This window comes from Pongo pygmaeus, chromosome 7 (genome assembly GCF_028885625.2).
Source record: "Pongo pygmaeus isolate AG05252 chromosome 7, NHGRI_mPonPyg2-v2.0_pri, whole genome shotgun sequence".
NCBI lineage: Eukaryota > Metazoa > Chordata > Mammalia > Primates > Hominidae > Pongo > Pongo pygmaeus.
In genome coordinates, this window is record NC_072380.2 from 137,117,037 (window position 1) to 137,136,797 (window position 19,761).

Below are 19,761 nucleotides of genomic sequence, written 5' to 3' on the forward strand. Positions count from 1 at the left end.
ACTCAAACTGCAAGGTAGACCACTGGAGTCTAATGAAATGCAATGCAAAATCTCATTTATATGGCTTCAGATTCTACGTTGCAAATAACCTTTTAGATACTACCCCTTGTTCAGTATTGGTACAGTGTCCAAGAATAAATCTACAGCCTAGGCTATTAAAATATTCCTCCCTTTTACAACTTAATACCTGCATGAGGATGAATTTCTTCATTTACCTCAAACAAAACAACATATCAAACAGACTGAATGGAGAAACAGGTCTGATAATCCAGCTGTCTTCTATTAAGCCAGACATTGAAAAGATCTGCAAAATGTGTATTAACAATGCTGCTCTTCTCACTAAATTATTTTTGAAAAATAATTATCATAAAATATGTTGTCAGCATGAAATTGGTTTATTTTTAAATAGATTAGTAAATATATTTTTAAAATTTGTCAGTTTTCATTTCTGATATAGTCAATATAAACCTTCACAAACAAAAGTTACTTGGGAAAAAAAACAGAACTACCATCTGATCCAGCAATCCCACCAATGGGTATATACCCAAAGGAAAAGAAATCATTATATCAAAAAGAGACCTAAACTTTTATGTCTATTGGAGCACTATTCACAATGGCAAAGACAGGGAATTGACATAAGTGACCATCAACTGAAGCTGGATAAAGAAAATGTAGTGTGTGTGTGTGTGTGTGTGTGTGTGTGTGTGTGTGTGTGTGTGTGTGTGTCATCATTTATATATATATAATACATATTTATATATATATATGACAGTATTCAGCCATAAAAGATAATAAAATCATACCTTTTGCAGCAATGTGAATGGAGCTGGAGGTCATTATCTTAAGTGAAACATCTCAGAAACAGAAAGTCAAATACCATATGTCCTCGCTTGTAAGTGGGAGCTAAATAAGGTGTGTAGATGGACATAGAGTGTGGAATGATGGACACTGGAGACTTGGAAGGGTGGGATGGTGGGAGGCAGGCATATAAGGGATGAGAAATTACTTAATGAGTACAATGTAGACTAATCAGGTAATGGTTACATTAAAAGCCCAGGCTTCACCACTATGCAATATACTCATGTAACAAACTGCACTTGTACCCCTTAAGTTTATACAAACTTTTTTAAAAGCAAGAAAAACAAAACGCCCTTTGGGGACATCAACATTTTTCTAGAGCATTAAGTTATTGAGTGTTAAGTTCTTAAATGTTAAGATCTTAAGGCCAAAACGTTTAAAATAATTGATTTATGATATCGAAAGAATTTGAAGTATAACCACAAAACTGTTCTGTTTATAAAATATGAGAATAGTAAAAGTTATATTAAGCCCAGCGTTAGGTAAGCAATGTCATGTTAAGAAGAGAGGGGGCAGACACATTCTAAAAACTGTACATCAATATACTTAATATTAATCCTCAGGGCAAAAGGTTAGAGAACAGATTCAGCAGAAAGTAAAATAACCATTAGCTCCATTAACCCAACACAAGTTTATTTACTAAGTCAAGTCAAACTGAGGAGTATTTGTTTCTTTGGTAGTTGGTAGACAGAGAATGTATATACATATTGTATTTCCCATTAAGCATTTCATCATGTTACAAAACAATGGCCTAGAGAACTATCATTGAAGATTTACCAAATCTGCCTGAAGCAAAGTGTGATAAACTGCAGAAATGGTGCAGAATGACACTGGAAGTCATAGAGTTGATTCTCAAACACGGGTTTGAACTGCATAGGTCCGCTTATATGCATTTTTTTGACAAATATATTGAAAAATTTTTTGGAAATTTGCAACAATTTAAAAAACTTGCAGATGCACCATGTAGCTTAGAAATATTGAAAAACTAAGAAAAAGGTGTGTCATCAATTCATATATGTAGACACTAGTCTATTTTATCATTTACTACCATAAATATATACAAATCTATTATAAAAAGTTGAAATTGGCCGGGCGCAGTGGCTCACGCCTGTAATCCCAACACTTCGGGAGGCCGAGGCAGGTGATCACCTGAGGTCAGGAGTTTGAGAGCAGCCTGGCCAACATGGTGAAACCCTGCTTCTCCTAAAAATACAAAAATTAGCTGGGCATGGGGATGCATGCCTGTAATCCCAACTACTTGGGAGGCTGAGGCAGTAGAATCACTTGAACCCAGAAGACAGAGGTTGCAGTGAGCCGGGATGGTGCCACTGCACTCCAGCCTGGGTGACAGAGCGAGACTCCATCTCGAAAAAAAAAAAAAAAAAGTTAAAATTTATCAAAACTTATGCATACACAGACTATACATTGGAGCCATTGGCAGTTGAGACAAACATAAAGATGCAGTACTAAATTACAACTGGATAAGATTAACTATAGTACATACTGCACTACTACCATAATTTCAGAGCTACCTCCTGTTGCTATTGCTGTGAGCTCAAGTGCTGTATTCACTTAAAATGCCACATGATGTTTATCATCTCCACATGGGCAGTTCATCTCTCCAGTAAATCTTGTATCATAGTAAAAAGTGATCTCTCGTGTTCTCAGTTATTTTTCATCATGTTTAGTACAACCATAAACCTTGCAATAATACCAGGGAACCCATACGAAGTCCCACTAGTGATGCTGGAAGTGCTCCCAAGGAGCAAAGTCATGACATTACAAGAAAAAGTTAAATTGCTTGATGTGTACTGGTCTGCAGCTGTAGTTGCCCATCCTTCAAGATAAATGAATCCAACATAAAGACCACTGTTAAAAAAAATTAAGAAAATTTATGAAGCCATTACTGCATCTATACCAGCAAACCTTACACTTTTTGTGATATACCTTTTTATCTCGTATTAAAAATGCAGCTTTTATGTGGGTGCAGTATTGCTACAAGAAAGACATACCTACAGGCTCTAATATGATTGGAGAAAAGGCGGTCATTATATGACAATTTAAAGCAAAAGGCAGGTGAAGGATCTAAATCTAGAGAATTTAATGCTAGCAAAGGATGGCTTGATAATATTAGAAAGAAGTTTGGCTTTAAAAATCTTAAGGTAACAGAAGAGGCCGCTCCTGATAACCAAGAGGCAGCAAATGAGTTCCCAGATGCCATTAAGAAAATCATTGAGGAGAAAGGATATCTACCAAAACAGGTTCTTAAGGCAGACAGAAGTGCCCTATTATGGAAAAATAATAATAATATGCCACAAAGAACATTTATTAGTAAAGAAGAGAAGTGAGCACCAGGATTTAAGGCAGAAAGGGACAGGCTAATGCTATAGGTTTTTGCAAATGCTGTTGGGTTTACGATCAAGACTGCACTTATCTATAAAGCTGTTAACTCCCAAGTCTTGAAGGGAAAAGATAAACACCAGCTGCCAGCCTTCTGGCAGTATAACAAGAAGGCCTGGACAACATGAACCCTTTTTCTGGATTGGCTCCATTGCTGTTTTGTCTTTGAAGTCAGGAAGTACCTTGCTAGTAAAGGACTGCCTTTTAAAGTTGTTTTGATACTGGACAATGCCCCTGGCCACCCACCCAGAACTCCATGAGTTCAATACTAAAGGCATCGAAGTGATCTATTTGCCCCCAAACACAATGTCTCTAATTTAGTTTCTAGATCAGGGAGTCAAAAGGACCTATAGGCTCATTACACACAGTACTCTATGCAAAGAACCATCAGTGCCATGCAAGAGAACTCTAACAAAGAGAACATCATCAAAGTCTGGAAGGATTCCACCACTGATGATGCCATTGATGCTACAGAAGTCATGAAAGCCATCAAGCCCAAAACAATAAATTCCTGCTGAGGGAAACAACCAGATGTTGTGTGTGGCTTCACAGAATTTACAACAGAGCCAGTCAAGAAAATCGTGAAAGAGGTTGTAGATATGTCAAATTAAATAAATAAATAAATAAATAAATAAATGATGGAGGGTAAAAAGTTTCAAGATCTGAATCCTGGAGTGAATCAAAAGCTTAGCTTCTGGAGATGAGTGCCTCTGAATCAGTGCCACAGAATGAGGAGGAAGACATTTGCCAGAAAACAAATCAACATTAGACAATCTGGTAGAAGTGTTCTGATTATTCAAGACTGATTTTACAACATGAACCCTTCTATCACAGAGGCACTGAAACTAAAGCAAATGGTGGAAGAAGGATTAATACCATATATAGAAATATTTTGAGAAATGAAAAAAAGCAAAACATCAGACCGAAGTTACAATGCATTTTCATAATTACACGTAGTGTGCCTGCCTTTCCTACTTCCCCTTGCACCTCTACTACCACTAAGAGCAAGATCAATCCTTCCTCTTCCTCCTCCACCTCAGCCTACTCAACGTGAAGACAAGGAGGATGAAGACTTTCATCATGATCCACTTCCACTTAATGAATAGTAAATGTATTTTCTCTTCCTGATGATTTTAATAACATTTTTCTTCTACCTTTATTTTAATACAACATATGATACATATACAAAATATGTGTTAATCTACTGTTTATGTTATCAGAAAGGCTTCCAGCCAATAGTAGGCTATAAGTAAAGTTTGGAGAGAGTAAACAGTTGTATTCAGATTTTCAACAGCACAGGGGGTTGGTGTCCCTAATCCCTGCATTGTTCAAGAGTCAACTGTAAATGATTTGCTGATGGGAGTATCTACAGACTTTTTTGAATTCTAGGGTTGCTTCCCCACGCTTCTGTGCCATTTTCACCTACTGCTGTCCGTAAACATGCAAGGAGTAAGTATTAATCTTAATATTTAACTGTTACTCTTTAGGTTTAATCCAGATATTAGTAATATGAAACAAAAAGAAAACACTTTACAATGAATTCCAAAGTGGAACATATTTCATGTATCTGAGATTTTCTTAACACCAACTTTCTAGCACCTAGCATGATACTTTCTCTTCACAGAATATCTGTACTGTTTGTGCCTTCGCTTCTTTCAGGTCTTCACTGACCATCTTCACTTATGACCACTGGTACTTTCTATCCTCTTTATCTTGTTTAATTTATCTCTATAGAACTTACCACCATCTGACATAAACAATATTTAAGTCTATATTTGCAGGTGGATGCAGGGGCTCACGCCTGTAATCCCAGCACTTTGGGAGACTGAGACAGGCGGATCACCTGAGGTCAGGAGTCTGAGGCCAGCCTGGCCAACATGATGAAATCCCGTTTCTACTAAAAATACAACCAGCATGGCACATGTATATATATGTAACTAACCTGCACATTGTGCACATGTACCCTAAAACTTAAAGTATAATAATAATAAAATAAAATAAAATAAAATAAAATAAAATAAAAATTAGGCTCGGTGGCACGTGCCTGTAATCCCAGCTACTCAGGAGGTCAGGAGTCTGAGGCCAGCCTGGCCAACATGGTGAAACCCCGTTTCTACTAAAAATACAAAAAAATTAGGCTCGGTGGCACGTGCCTGTAATCCCAGCTACTCAGGAGGCTGAGGCAGGAGAATCACTTGAACCCAGGAAGCAGAGGTTGCAATAAGCCAAGATCACGCCACTGCACTCCAGCCTGGGCGACATCAAGACTCCATCTCAAAAAAAAAAAAAGTACATTTGCTTTTCTGTGTTCTCTTCCCCTATTACTACTCACCCCAAAAGAATAAGCTTCATGAGGGTACAGATGTTCTGGTTGTTCACTCAGTGCCTTGAACATCCTAGCACATAGTATGTAATAAAGAACACAAGATTTCTTAAATGAATCTTGGATTGTAAGCACAATATTCTTAAATTATAGATAAGAAAATGACTCCATGAATCCGGGGGTAAAAAAGGAACCTAGGCAGAGAGCAGACATTGCAAAGCCCATGCAACTGATGTCCCTACTGCCTAGCAGTTAAGAAGACAGGCTTCATACTTGGACAAAATAGGATTCCAGTCCACTTATTCGTAGTGGCAAACTAACCTCTTCATGCCTCAATTTAGCTATGAGAAAATAGAGATGATAATGATAATAGCCCCAACTTAATGTTGTCATTAAGGTGATTAAATGCAATAATGTGTGTAAATTACTAGCACATAAAGGAACAAAGAAGTGTTTAATAAAAGGGGACTATTATTATTACTACTACTATCATCATCATCATCTCAGTCAGGATCCAAAGCCAATTTTTTAGTATTTCCCAAATAATTTATGGTAAGATAGGCTAACTAGTTTCTAAGTCCAGACAACTGAGAAAAAAAGCAGATTAGAGAGATAAAAGGTGCCAGAAGCAAGATCAGAAAAAGAAATGAAAACTATAAAATCTAGATTCTCAAGGTACTGCATTACCACACAATAATAATATACATAAAGATAATGCTTAGCCACTAAGAAAAAGGTTATATTATATTTGATATACTGTCTTAAGATGGCGAGAAAATATAATTCTAAAATTAGAAAGATTTACTTCAAAATGGCTCATACAAACTTTTGGTATAAAAGATAAACTTCCCTTACCTTCAAAATTTATGATCTAGAGAAAAAGAATAAAGTAAATGAGACTATTACATAAACAGCTTGGATATCTCTGCTGTAAATACCCATCAGTGTGACTTAGGTGAGTCTATCTAAAGCTTTTCTATGGGCTCACTCTTCACTCATACACTGATGTTGTATCTCAGGTACAGATTCCAGGGAGGTGGTAAATTTTTCCGTTCAGTATCTCAGTGACATTGCTGCCACCTTGTAACAAATCCATATTCATTAATCCTGTTTGCTTTAGTAACAGAATATACCAAGGCCCTCTGAGATTAGTAAGAAATCAAATTTCAAAATCAAAACCACATTCCAAATTTCTTAAAAGATACTTTTTTTGTTCAATTCCTTTGTAAAAACATTGGTCACCATTTAACATACATGGCAACAAAATGCACCCAATTTACATGCATCAACAAGTTAATAAATCATAATACATGGACAACACAAATTTCAAACAAACAGTACTAAAGTAGCTCATGTTGCATTTAACTATGGTTCTTGTGCTCCTAATAGAGAAGTAGCTAATATGAGAAATAAACGGTTCCTGTTTCAACCTGAATTAAAGTTATTTGTGGCAAGTAACATGAAACAATGATCATATGAAGTCATTATCTTAAAAAGAACCATTCTTCAGAAATCACTTTGTGCAAAGCACCATACTAGTGTAGACTATGATCTTAAACATATACCTCCAGTTAAAGACAAATGGTCTCCATTTTTTGAAAATTACCTGAATGATTCAAATTTTTATTATGCCCATAAATTAAAATTATCTTTCAAATGTGAAGGTTATATATTTTGACACCTTAAATAATTCTGGAGATGTTCAGTTAAACCAGTAATTCCCTGGGACTGGATTACTTTCAAGAGCAAGAAGAAAAAACAATAATCAAAAGCCCTTTCTAAAGTCACAGGCAAGGTTTCTGATACGGGATTTAATTAATAAGAAGTTAAGCACCACAATAAAATACATTTTTAGAAAACAGAATGGACTGCCATCAATACACAAGTTAGGGACAAAAGAAAGCACTTACACTTTACCCCACCCTTGCCCCCGAAAAAATTTAAGCATTCTAATCCTATCAATCAGAAATTTTACAAAGGATTTTTTGTGTGGTTATCTGTGTGTGGTTATTATATGGAAGATACAAACCGAAATTCTATTTAAGATCTCAAGTTCTGGAATCATGATTTGATTCAGTAAGAATGTCACATTATTTGTGCATGTTATATATTTATTTTTAGATTATATGCTATATTTTTATGCTTTCTCCCCTCAAAGTCTATGATTAAAGGATGGCACTTATTCATTCTGAAGTGCATGAGAGAATTTATGACAAATTGCCTTGTGAAAAAATATCTACTCTGAAGAGTTCAAAGTAATTATGTATAAATAAAACCTTAAAATAAATTGCTGTAAATCCTCTGCATCTATTTAGCAACACAAATAATTTCAACAGCCAAAATATTATTTTAATTTTAAGTTTCTCTCCTCCATGATGTATTTAATTACGCTGTTACAAGTAAGAGTAATTTTTTAGCATGTGTAACAGACCACATGCTAAAAAATTTAAGGGTTCAGAAAACTAAAATTTATAATTCTTATGTGGTTATACTTAAGTCAGATGTACAAGACTAGAAATAAGTAACTTCAACCTAAAATATGCTTTAAATACCACAAAAGAAGAAAAAAGAAAAACAAAGGGAAAAAGGATTTCTCATGTAATTTTTGAGTAGACTATGTAGCAAAAAAGCAAAATATTAAATATCTAGTTTTCACTTCAAAAGAAATTATTCATAAATAAAATTCACTAAATAAGATATAATGAGATTAGGAGTATGAATATGGGGTATTCAGACTTATTCCATTCAGATGAGAAGACATCTTTGGAGGGAAAAAAAAAAAAACCTTACCAAATAATATAAATTGTATCTCATTAACCTTTCAAACATCAGTTCAACTTCATCATTTATACCATAAACCTTCTTGACAGTTCCTATTTTCTACCTTTTTTTAAAAAAAGCTTTAGTCTCTTAATTTCCAAGCATCATGTTAAATCCCTTAGTTCAATCTAATTCCACAATCCCCATTTTAAAGACTCTAAAATAATCATTTGCTTCCCCTCAAAAGTCAGAATCCACCATGTAATTATTCAAAACTGGGAAACTAAAAGGTTAAAAAAAATCAACTAAAAATTGTACGCTTGTTAGTATACATGGCTTCATGTAGCAGGGAGACCACATAATTGCTCTTTCTGATTAACCCTCTGGCCCTTAAAATAGTAAAGTCAGAAAATTAAAATAATATATACTTAAAATACTTAAAATCTGTATCTATATCCATTTTCAATAGATGTGAGAGTTAAGAAAATGACTGAAATTATATGATTATAAATGTTTACTGCATAACAGTACAAAATTGATGTTCCCAAAAACAGGGTAAAAAAATCTTTAACTGACATTAAACATCTTAAGTAATTTGGAAAAATCCCAAGGTTGAAATGTAACTATCAGGGAACAACGAAAAATGCTTTCATGCATGTACACACGTTAAGTAACAAATAAGCAAACCCCAAGTCAATACAGTACATCAATGACACTTAAATAACATTATGAATATAAAAAGAAAGGATAAAATGTTGACTGCTATTGATGAAAAAGCATTTCAACAATTTACACAAAGTGATACTAAACAGCTTTTTTAAAAAGATGTCCTAACAAGATCAAGCCACAATAAGTTAGTGTTTTCCATAATACATGCTAAATTATTTGATCCCATATCTATACTGTTACTGTTTAATTCCTAAATGTTGTGACAGCATATTTAATTACTGAGGTACATTAGTTTACATCTTTTTATAGGTCTTCTAAGAGGATTAACTTTTCGTTTCCAGTTTTTCATCTTCTTCACCTCCTCCAAAGAAAATTAAAGGAAACATTCCTAGAATGCAGCCAATAGTCACCCCAACAGCTTTGCCCTAAGGAAACAAAAGAGAACATTTTTAAAGTTACTTTATCTCTGATAACAAGAAGGCAGGAAAAAAATCTCACCAGCTCTTCTCAATATATTTGGATTTGCTACCCTTCATATATATTCCTCTTCAATATTTATCCCTGTGTATACCTAATTATATGTAGATATAATCATTATGTAAACATAGCTTTGTTTTCTTCCTCAATCCGTACCCCTGCATAGCCACACATTTTCTCACAAACTCTTTTCCAAACTGCTACATAAACTTAAAGACTTCTAAGTTCAACTGAATTGACGGGTCTAGATTCTACTTAAATCTCTCTTTACCACAATAGCCACTGCTACTTCTTCAGCATTATAAGTGAAATAACAATAAGCATTTCCATACATAGTTCTCCCCCAATGATTTGTTTAAAAATCAAACAGTATTAATATTTGTGCATCTTCATGAAGCATTCATCCTTGACAAAGCTGCACATACTTACATACCAATTTCAGTAAACATAAATGTAGACATACATGCCAATTATCCTGCAACCTCACCTACATTATAAAAATTTTATTTCATTTTTATTTATTTGTTTTAGAGACAGGGTCTCCCTTTGTCACCTAGGCTGGAATGCAGTGGCATGATCACAGCCCACTGCAGCCTTGGCTCAAGCCATCTTCCTGGTCTCTTCCCGAACTCTTTGGCTCAAGCGAGCCTCCTGACTCAGCCTCCCCAGTAACTAGAACTACAGACACATGCCACTATGCCTAGATAATTTTGTTACTTTTATTATTATTTTTTTTTTGTAGAGCCAGGGTCTCCCTATGTTGCCCAGGCTGATCTTGAACTCCTGGCTTCAAGAAATCCTCCCACCTTGGCCTCCCAAATGAGATTACAGGCTGGGAGCCACCACACCCAGATCATTATAAAAATTTAAAATTGTTATTTTTGTAAATGGTTTTCAAAATTTGCATTCCTATGATGACTATCAAGTTTATATACTTTTCAATTAAGTTTCATTTCTTCATACAAATATTTGATGAGAAGCTACTATGTGTCAAACTCTGTACTGGCTGTACCATGGAGATGTACTAATCTCATGCAGTCTGTCTCTCTCCTCCAGGAACTTCTAGTTAGGTACACGGGGAAAGACAAAATAAGTTCTATCAAACATTACAGATACTATGATAGCTACATAATCTTTAGTCTTGAATGAAAGGTTTTCTCTTATACATTGTCTATTTAGCTATCACATCCTACAGTTTTTCTTTTTTCTTTGTTCTTTTTTTTTTTTTTGAGACGGAATCTTGCTCTGTGGTCCAGGCTGGAGTGCAGTGGCGCGATCTCGGCTCACTGCAGGCTCCGCCCCCTGGGTTCATGCCATTCTCCTGCCTCAGCCTCCTGAGTAGCTGAGACCACAGGTGCCCGCCACCACGCCCGGCTAATTTTTTGTATTTTTAGTAGAGACGGGGTTTCACTGTAGCAGCCAGGATGGTCTCGATCTTCTGACCTCGTGATCCACCCACCTCGGCCTCCCAATGGAATTACAGACGTGAGCCACCATGCCCAGCCCACATCCTACAGTTTTTCTAACAAATTTAATAGTAGACATTAATATTTTGACAATAGCTTGCATAAAAATTTTTCAACTCTGTTATTTTGAGGGTTTTGGTGGTGGTAGTGGTATTAGCAGTATGACCAATGCTTGATATTAATAGTCAAAACTGTTATTTTTGTTATGCCAAAACTTTAAAAGGTATCACTCATGCAGAGTTTTAACAAGCAGAAATTTTCTTCATTCCACATGCTGATAAAGTTAATCCTAGCTTCTTGTTTTTTGACTTTAACATATTTACTCATTTGAATATATGCATAGAGAAATCATTATATTCTATTTCAGACTCCTGACTTTCCCATATACGGAAAATAACCATTGCCAATAGGCCCCACTTTCACTTCCCACCCATTCTGTTAAATTCCTCTTACAACCAAGGCTTTCCTCGCCCCTCACTTTAGGAATACCAGTCAGTGATTTCTGACCCAATTATCTCAAGAGATATAATGTCAATAGGGTGGAGAGGAGGAAAGAAAGTGATATACTTTTCTTACTCCCTCATCCAGGACCTAAAACAAATTTTTCCATTGTGAAAACATTTATTTATACATTATTATTATGTCTTACAATACTCTAGGCCCCATAGTTAACTACACTGGGGCTAATCGTAGAACTTGAGTCCCATCTGTAATACTGTTTTATAAGAAAATATTTTTGGAACTTCAAACAACCAAATTACAAGTGAGGTTTTAAAATACACCTATGTCAACTGGAACCTGCATGTGTATCTGTATTTATTCTATCACGGGTAAATTTCAGAGTTAGCTTTTGTCATGAGTAGATGGCTGATCACTAACTTCAAATACTTCAGGCTGTATAGAATCAAAATGTTATGTTACAGAGTAGAAGATTTGATTCTAAAAACAAGCAGAGTCAACAACTAAGGAACAGAATCACTGTTGCCATAAACCAGTGAGGGGTTTATCACAACACACACGCAGACCCACACACACTCAATATATTAATACTAGTTTAGTAATTTGATGCTTTTGTCATAGAGAAGAGAAAATGAACCTGCTTTTAATACAGAAAGAAAACAATTATTATCCCCCAGGAAAATAAACTTCTGATCCCAACTTTAATGCTAAAATTTTTAAGACAAATTGCTAGAATGTTAGAATATCCTTATTCCCTCAAAACTCCAGCTGGTATCAGGGGCTAGTCTCACTTTACTTACAAATTGTTAAGATATGGACACATGTAAACTAAAAGGAAAAGCCCAAAATTAACATTCTACTTTCTTAAAAGACTTTTCAACCTTTATAAAGTAAAAATTACAACAAGCAAATAGGTCCTCATTTTGTTTCTCCACACTCTTGCTACATTTTGATTGAAAACCAAACACTTCCCTGGTATAGTTGTGATCCTTCTACTACTCATATTTTAAAGGGTAGTAATTATTGCAGATTTAAAGTGATTTAAAGTGATTAGTGATGAATTTAACTCTATATTACCTATGTGTATGTTTTTGTACTCTGTATGAATATTTTGCAGGTAAAAATTCTGTTTACTTCCAAAACATTTAGTATCTTCATTAAAATAAATTCCATCTAACTTAATATTAATTTTATATTTTATTCTTCTTCGCCTCCTGTTAAGTGTTTCAATTCATTGTCATTTGATTTTTCTTCTTCCATCAGTCCATAGAAATTGCTCAGAAATGATTATCAATGAGCAACTACATACCAAATCCAAAAACAAAAAACAAAAAAAAAATTTTCAGAAATTTCACTTGATTTCTTTATATCAAGAGGAATTGATTATCATTCATTACTTCTTAAAACTTCTTCCTTGAAAGCTCCCATAAGACTATGAGCTCTTAGGTATTTTCTAGGGTTCTTTAATTCTGCACATTTTCTCTGGAACAACAGTTCTCAAATTTTAATGTACAGCAGAATTAAAACACAAATTGCTGGGTTCTGTCTCCAGAATTTTTCATTTTGTGAATCTTGTAGCAGGCACATTTTAAGGTGGCCTCCATGATACCTTCCTTCTGGTATTTAAGTCTTTGCATAATCTCCTCCCCTTGAGCATAGGTAGGATGCTCTAACGTGCTCTGAGTAATAGGAAAGGTGATGGGGTGTTACTCCTGTGATTATATTACATTACATAAGGCTCCATCTTGCCATCCTGCCAGCAGACTCGTTCTCTTTCTCCCTTGCTGGCTCTGAAGATGCAGGCTGCCATGTTGTGGGAGGGTCTACTGAGAGGGCCACATGGCAAAGAACTGCAGGTGACCCGTAGATCGGGGTGTCCAATCTTTTGGCTTCCCTGGGCCACGTTGGAAGAAGAAGAATTTTCTTGGGCCACACAGAAAATACACTAACACTAACAATAGCTGATAAGCTTAAAAAAAAAAATCACAGAAAAAATCTCATAATGTTTTAAGAAAGTTTACCAATTTGTGGTAAACTTTTGGATTACCAAAAGCAGGTTGCACAAGCTTGCTCTAGATGGAGGGAGGCCTCCAGGACATGAGACTGCAACAGCAAGCCAGAGGTTAGATCCCTCACAGCCACAAAAAAATTAATTTTGCCAAAGACCTGGGTGAGCCTGGAAGTGGATTCATCACCAGTTGAGCTTCTAGACAGGAACCAAGTCCTAGCTGGACATGATTGCAGCCTTCCAGAGGACTCATTTAAGCTATTCCTGATCTGACCCACAGAAAATGAGAGATAACAAATATATGTTGTTTTAAGCTGCTGAATTTGCATGTTTTTTGTTTTTGAGATGGAGTCTCACTCTGTTGCCCAGGCTGGAGTACAATGGCTTGATCTCGACTCACTGCAACCTCTGCCTCCCAAGTTCAAGCAATTCTCCTGCCTCCGCCTCCTGAGTAAGCTGGGATTACAGGCGCCTCTCACCACGCCCAGCTAATTTTTCTATTTTCAATAGAGACAGGGTTTCACCATGTTGATCAGACTGGTCTCAAACTCCCGACCTCAGGTGATCCACCCGCCTCGGCCTCCCAAAGTGCTGGGATTACAAGCATGAGCCACCCCATCCAGCTGCAATAATTTACACAATAATAGATAGGTCTAAGATGAAGACTGAGTGTTTGCATTTCTAAGAAGTTACCAGGTAATGTTGATACTGCTGATGCTGGCACCACATTTTGAGAACCACTCTCCCATGAAATCTCATCTTCTCCCATGGTTTGAACAATCACCTACCTTTTCAGTGAGGCCTACAGTGATTCTCCTATTGAATATTGCAGTCTGCTTCCATCCTAGCACTCCTAGCCTCTTCCACCTCGCTCTGTTTTCCCTTTTTATTCTCATAACACATAAACTTCTAATATGCTAAATATTTTTATTTATCAGATTGTTTATTATCTGTCTCCCCACTGCTTGAATGTAAGATCTATCAGAAACAAGATCTTACTCTGTTAACCAATGTATTCAAAACTCCTGTATCTCTACTTGGCATATAATATGTAAACAATAAGTATTTGTTGAATGAATGAGTGACAATACCCATTATCACTAACTCTGACCTATCTAACTCTTTTTACCCCAAATGCCTACTAGATGTCACCACTCAAATGTCCTACTAGTATCTCAAATTCAATGCGTCCAAAATAGAACTCATTATCTTCCCTTACAAGCTTATTCCTCCTCCTTTTTTTCTTGATTTTATTGATGGCATCATGATCCATCCAGTTTCCTTCTTATTTAAAACTCCCCTGGCTCTCCATCACTTAGGTAAGAGGCTCAAGCTCCTTAGCATTCACATACAATACCTTTCCTGTCTGATCCCTGCTTACTTCTTCAATGTTGTCTTCTGCTGCTGCTTATACCTACAGCTACTATATATTATATTCCTAAAATCGGTTCCTGTATTTATCCAAATATACCCTTTTTTTATCATCCTCTTCTAATTGCTAGTCAGTATGCTTGGAATTCCTCTTATTCATCTAGTAAATGTCTCATCAATAATTCAAAAATCGGCTTAGATCTAATAATCACCAAGAAATCTCCCCACCAAAAGAAGTTACTCCCCACAGTGTTAATTCCCTTACCTGTATCATAGTTATATCTTGTACATAATTCATTACTGCATATGTCATACTAAATTATAATTTGTTTATATGTTTGGTTTTCCACCTAAACAAGTTCCTCAAGGATAACCACAGTTTATTATTCGTTTTATGTTCTTTAGACCCCAACCTATAAGAGAGACTCCCTAATACTAAGTGCATTGCAAAATATTTTTTAAAAATTAAGTATACCTACAAAAAATAAGGAGTTAACACAAATTACTGTTCTGAAAACTGCCAAGGTCTGGACAATTTTTGTTAAAAACTCCATTCAAACCAATTTTAGTTTCAAATTTCTCAAGGGCCTGAACTATACAGAATCTTGCTCTGGCTACCCAATTCATTATCATAAACCATGTAAATTACTTACCAAATGTGTACTAAGACGTGTTTGCCACATGTCAACTTGCTTTGGTGTGAGATCAGGAATTGACAGGCCTAACCTGGATGCCAATGCTTCAACGTAGCCTGCAAGTCTTTGAAGAAACAAGACAATATGATATATAGGTTATGTTTCAATAAAGCCTTTACAAAAGCAAACAAAACAAAACAAAACAAAGACATGAGGACAAAATATAGGTTTTTAAAAAGACATGCAAATGTCCTCATATAGTAAACTAATTACTACAAGGAGAAACAAGATAATTTTACATTTGCACTTGTACTCTAGAAATGACATAAACATTCTTTACAACTTTTAATTTTTATTGCATATAAATATATTGTTTTAAAATATTTTCTTATTAACATATTTAACACAAAGGAAAATTAATGACTTAGAGCAATTATTCTCTATTATTATTTTTAAAAACAATTCAAGGTATATAACAATTTGTACAGATAATTAGAATTTCTGCAATTATTCCAAACTCAAAGCAAAGCACTTTAACACATGATACAAATTAGTAACTTATCAGACGGCAAAAGTTTCCAAAATTCCTCAGATTGGTAAACTAACAAAAACACCCTAGAACTTTCAAAACACCCTAGAACTTTCAGGCCAATCTCAAGTATTTTATCAATTCTAAATTGCCATCATTTATTGGATACCCTTACTTTATGAACTGTAAGAAAGAAAAAAAATTGCTAATTAAACTGTGTATACTACCTACAGTAAGATGGATCCTGATATCAGATATGTTAAAATGCATCTGAGAATGCATAAAATGTGGTATTTGTTATTGAATGATACCCCCCAAAAAAGAGAAGAGAAATAGTTTTTAAATACAAAGACATCCAGAAAAATCTTCATCTCTAAACAAAAATAATTGTTTTATGATGCAATATATCGCTAAATGGCTTTAAAATCTCTTAGATCATTTGGTTCTATTAAATATATCAGAAAGCTATACAATGACTGTAATATTCTCATTATTTACTTTAATGTTGGAAACTGGGAATAGAATGTTTAAGAAATGATATCATGATACATTTATGCCAGCAATTCGAATACAAAATTCTTGCCATGGTCCTAAAACAAAGAAACTTTGTTTTTAACTGTGGCTTTGGCCCCAAACTCCAGTGCAGAAGTCTAATATAGAAGGTTAAGGTTAGATCACTTATAAAGCTGCTTTGCCTAGATTATAGGGCTAAGTAAACTTCTAAGAAAAAATTCAAATCTGAAATTGTAACACTCAAATGAGTCAAGGAAAGAAGAGACAAAATCAAAGACAGAGCAAGAGAGAGCATATTTATCATAATAATGTCCACTTAGTCTAATTTATACTCCCCCAGCCTTCCCCAAGCTCAGGAAGCAGCTCAGGCCATTTGCTACTTGGAACAAGAATGTAAAGAGAGAGAGAAAGCTGGCCTTTTCTAAATAGATGTCCTTAGTTTGTTTCATTATTCCTGCCACATAAAGTAAAGAGAGCAAAAAACAGCCAAACCCATATATGTTTTGGCCATTATTTCCTTTGAAAGTTCCCCCCTCTAGAAAACATGTCTAGTCAGTATCCTCAAATTTGAGCCATATCCCTTCTCTTTAGGTTTTGTGGGAGTAGGGTGAGGTGGAATAATGAGAGAGGTTCTTGCTTTTAATCCTGTTTTACCCTTGGAGATGTCTATAAAATACATATAAATACTTCAGTAAACACAAATTCCATTTTGCTTACATTATGGTAAATTTAGAATAAACTTTTGCATACATCAGAACCACTCATGAAAATTACTAAACACAACTGCCAGGGCTCCCTCTCCAGAGATACTAATAATGTATAACTGGGATATCACCCAGGCATCTATATTTGATGGATACCAAAGATTTAGTACTATTAGTTTATAAAAAGTAAATTCGAAATTTTAATTCTAGAAAACAAAGAAAAATAAAATATCCTTTTGTTAGGCTTCTCAAAGAAGAGTGGGGAACAGAAAGACAGCAAGTACAGAATATACAAATGAATAAGTGAATGAACCTACCCAAGTCCAGCTAGATCTGACACAAGATTTCCCAAAGCAGCAGCTAAAAATTTGAAAAATAAACAAATAATTGTTACATAAAAGAATAATACTTATAATATATCACTACGTAATCAATAAAGCACTGATCTTGGAAGAGTTCTCACATTTCTCAAACTACAGCAACTATATCCAAAGTAACTCATTGGACAGCTCTTACTCTCAAGGTTTTGAAATAGAACACAATTTTGAAATTATACTATTCTACCTCCATTAAGTAGTAGGTTTTTTTCTGTTATCAGCCAATTTCCATTTTGGTTTCAATATTAATTGTACAATATTTTGTAGTATCTTTCATATAATATTTAAAGGAATTGGTAAAGTTACATGTACAGCTATGAAATTCAAGAAAGTCAAGGAGGAAAAAAATGTTTCTTTCATTAACTCATTTACCTAATGCTTTCTAAAATAAATATAACATAGAACTCTCCCCAAATTTTACATCCATGAAGAATAGAGTGGTAAATGGGACAGAGAAGACAGATGTTTAATCCTGTATTTCCTTCTTTGATTTTTCTACCCAACTCAAGAAAAAAAAATTCTACCCAACTCAAAAATAAATAAATAAAAAACAAATAATAGGCTGGGTGTGGTGGCTCACACCTGTAATCCCAGCACTTTGGGAGGCCGAGGCACGTGGATCACGAGGTCAGGCATTCAAGACCATCCTGGCCAACATGGTGAAACCCTGTCTCTACTAAAAATACAAAAATTAGCCATACATGACGGCAGGTGCCTGTAGTCCCAGCTACTCATGAGGCTGAGACAGGAGAATCACTTGAACCTGGAGGTGGAGGCTGCAGTGAGCTGAGATCGCACCACTGTACTGCAGCCTGGGTGACAGAGTGAAACTCCGTCTCTAAATAAATAAATAAATAAATAAAAGAGACCAAGGGTATAAATGTTTAGGGGTAACACTGAATTGCCAGAAAATCTTGTCTTAATGAAATCAATATAGCAGAGTATTGTTATCCAATAACTAATAATATAAAGTACCTAAAATTTTCAGAAAAAGTGCTACATATACAAAACTAAGAATCAGAAGAATAGGATGAAGAAAATTAACAGATATCTCAATGAGTAAACTCATTCAAATAAATTACCCCCTTCTAAACCTAATCTACTGAAATGTTTTATAAATGTACAGACAATGAAATAATAACATTTACTATTGTTAAATACCTGCCATAGTTGAAATTCCCAAAATAATTCCAATAGACATTTCAATATGGGTTCCCTGAAATATGATAAAAAATTAAAAATTAAAGCTGAAGTGACTATAAAAGAATAGCAAAGCATTAATAAAAACAGATATAATAGTTAAATCAACATGTTAGTGCTGCAAAATTACATACATCATATATGCACATATAATGTAATTCATTAAATTATTAAATATATGCATTCATACAGAAATAACATCAATAACATTTTATGCATTCAAATTAGGCTTATAAAAATAAAATTAGCAACACATGTAGAAATACAGTTCATCATTAAAAATCTAGAATTTCTATTTTTCTACCACAGAGAAAAATGCTTTAAAGCTCTCTGAAAACAAGACCAACTCACACTGATTTTAAATTCTGAACTATACATCTATACTATTGTTATTTACTCTATCAAAAGATTAAAAGGAGACTAAACCAGTTTCTAGGGAAATTGGGATTTATAAAATTATCCTTACAACACTTAGCTCTTTAACCATTAAGTAGTGAAACTATACATTCAATTTATAAGCAGCAACGGCATTTAGTACAATAGATCCACACTCAAAACAAAGCCCCATCGTATTCACTGAATTTAATGACAGAGTTTAAGACTTTCTACATGTATATCATCATTCCTCTGAAGAAAAGAGGGGCTCACATTTTACTTTCATTTTAAAGAGGAGGAACTGAAGTGAAGACGATTAAACTATTCTAACAGAATAAAGAAGAAATCCTAGGATCTATTGTGCTAATTCAATTCTAATCCCTGAGCAATGCTGCCATTAGAAGACTTAATTTTCAAGAGTTCTCTTGAATAATGATGCTTGAACATTTCTAAAAAATGTTTCAAATCTCAATGATATTTGTGGAGGGAAAAAATGCCCTATATTTTTATGTAGAAATAATGCATTACTCATCAATTATTTACAAAACTGAAAAGGTTTTCCTCAAGTTTCTTTCCCCTAGAGCTTTTGACTGCATCATTTTAAGATATAATTATTGCTGAATATGGACCCAACAGC

The 19,761-nt window shown here is 34.7% G+C and overlaps 1 protein-coding gene across 1 annotated transcript in view; it reads right to left on the minus strand.

Annotated features, from left to right (window-relative positions):
• Positions 1-376: 376 nt before the first annotated feature.
• TMEM65 (transmembrane protein 65) overlaps positions 377-19,761 on the minus strand; it is a 72,501-nt gene continuing 53,116 nt past the window's right edge. The window contains exons 4-7 of the mRNA XM_054498988.2: positions 18,711-18,765; positions 17,490-17,532; positions 15,445-15,550; positions 377-9,435 (exon numbers count right to left, since the gene is read on the minus strand). Of these exons, the coding sequence (XP_054354963.1) occupies positions 9,334-9,435; positions 15,445-15,550; positions 17,490-17,532; positions 18,711-18,765 (306 nt within the window). The 3' untranslated portion in view covers positions 377-9,333. The remainder of the gene's footprint in view (positions 9,436-15,444; positions 15,551-17,489; positions 17,533-18,710; positions 18,766-19,761) is intronic.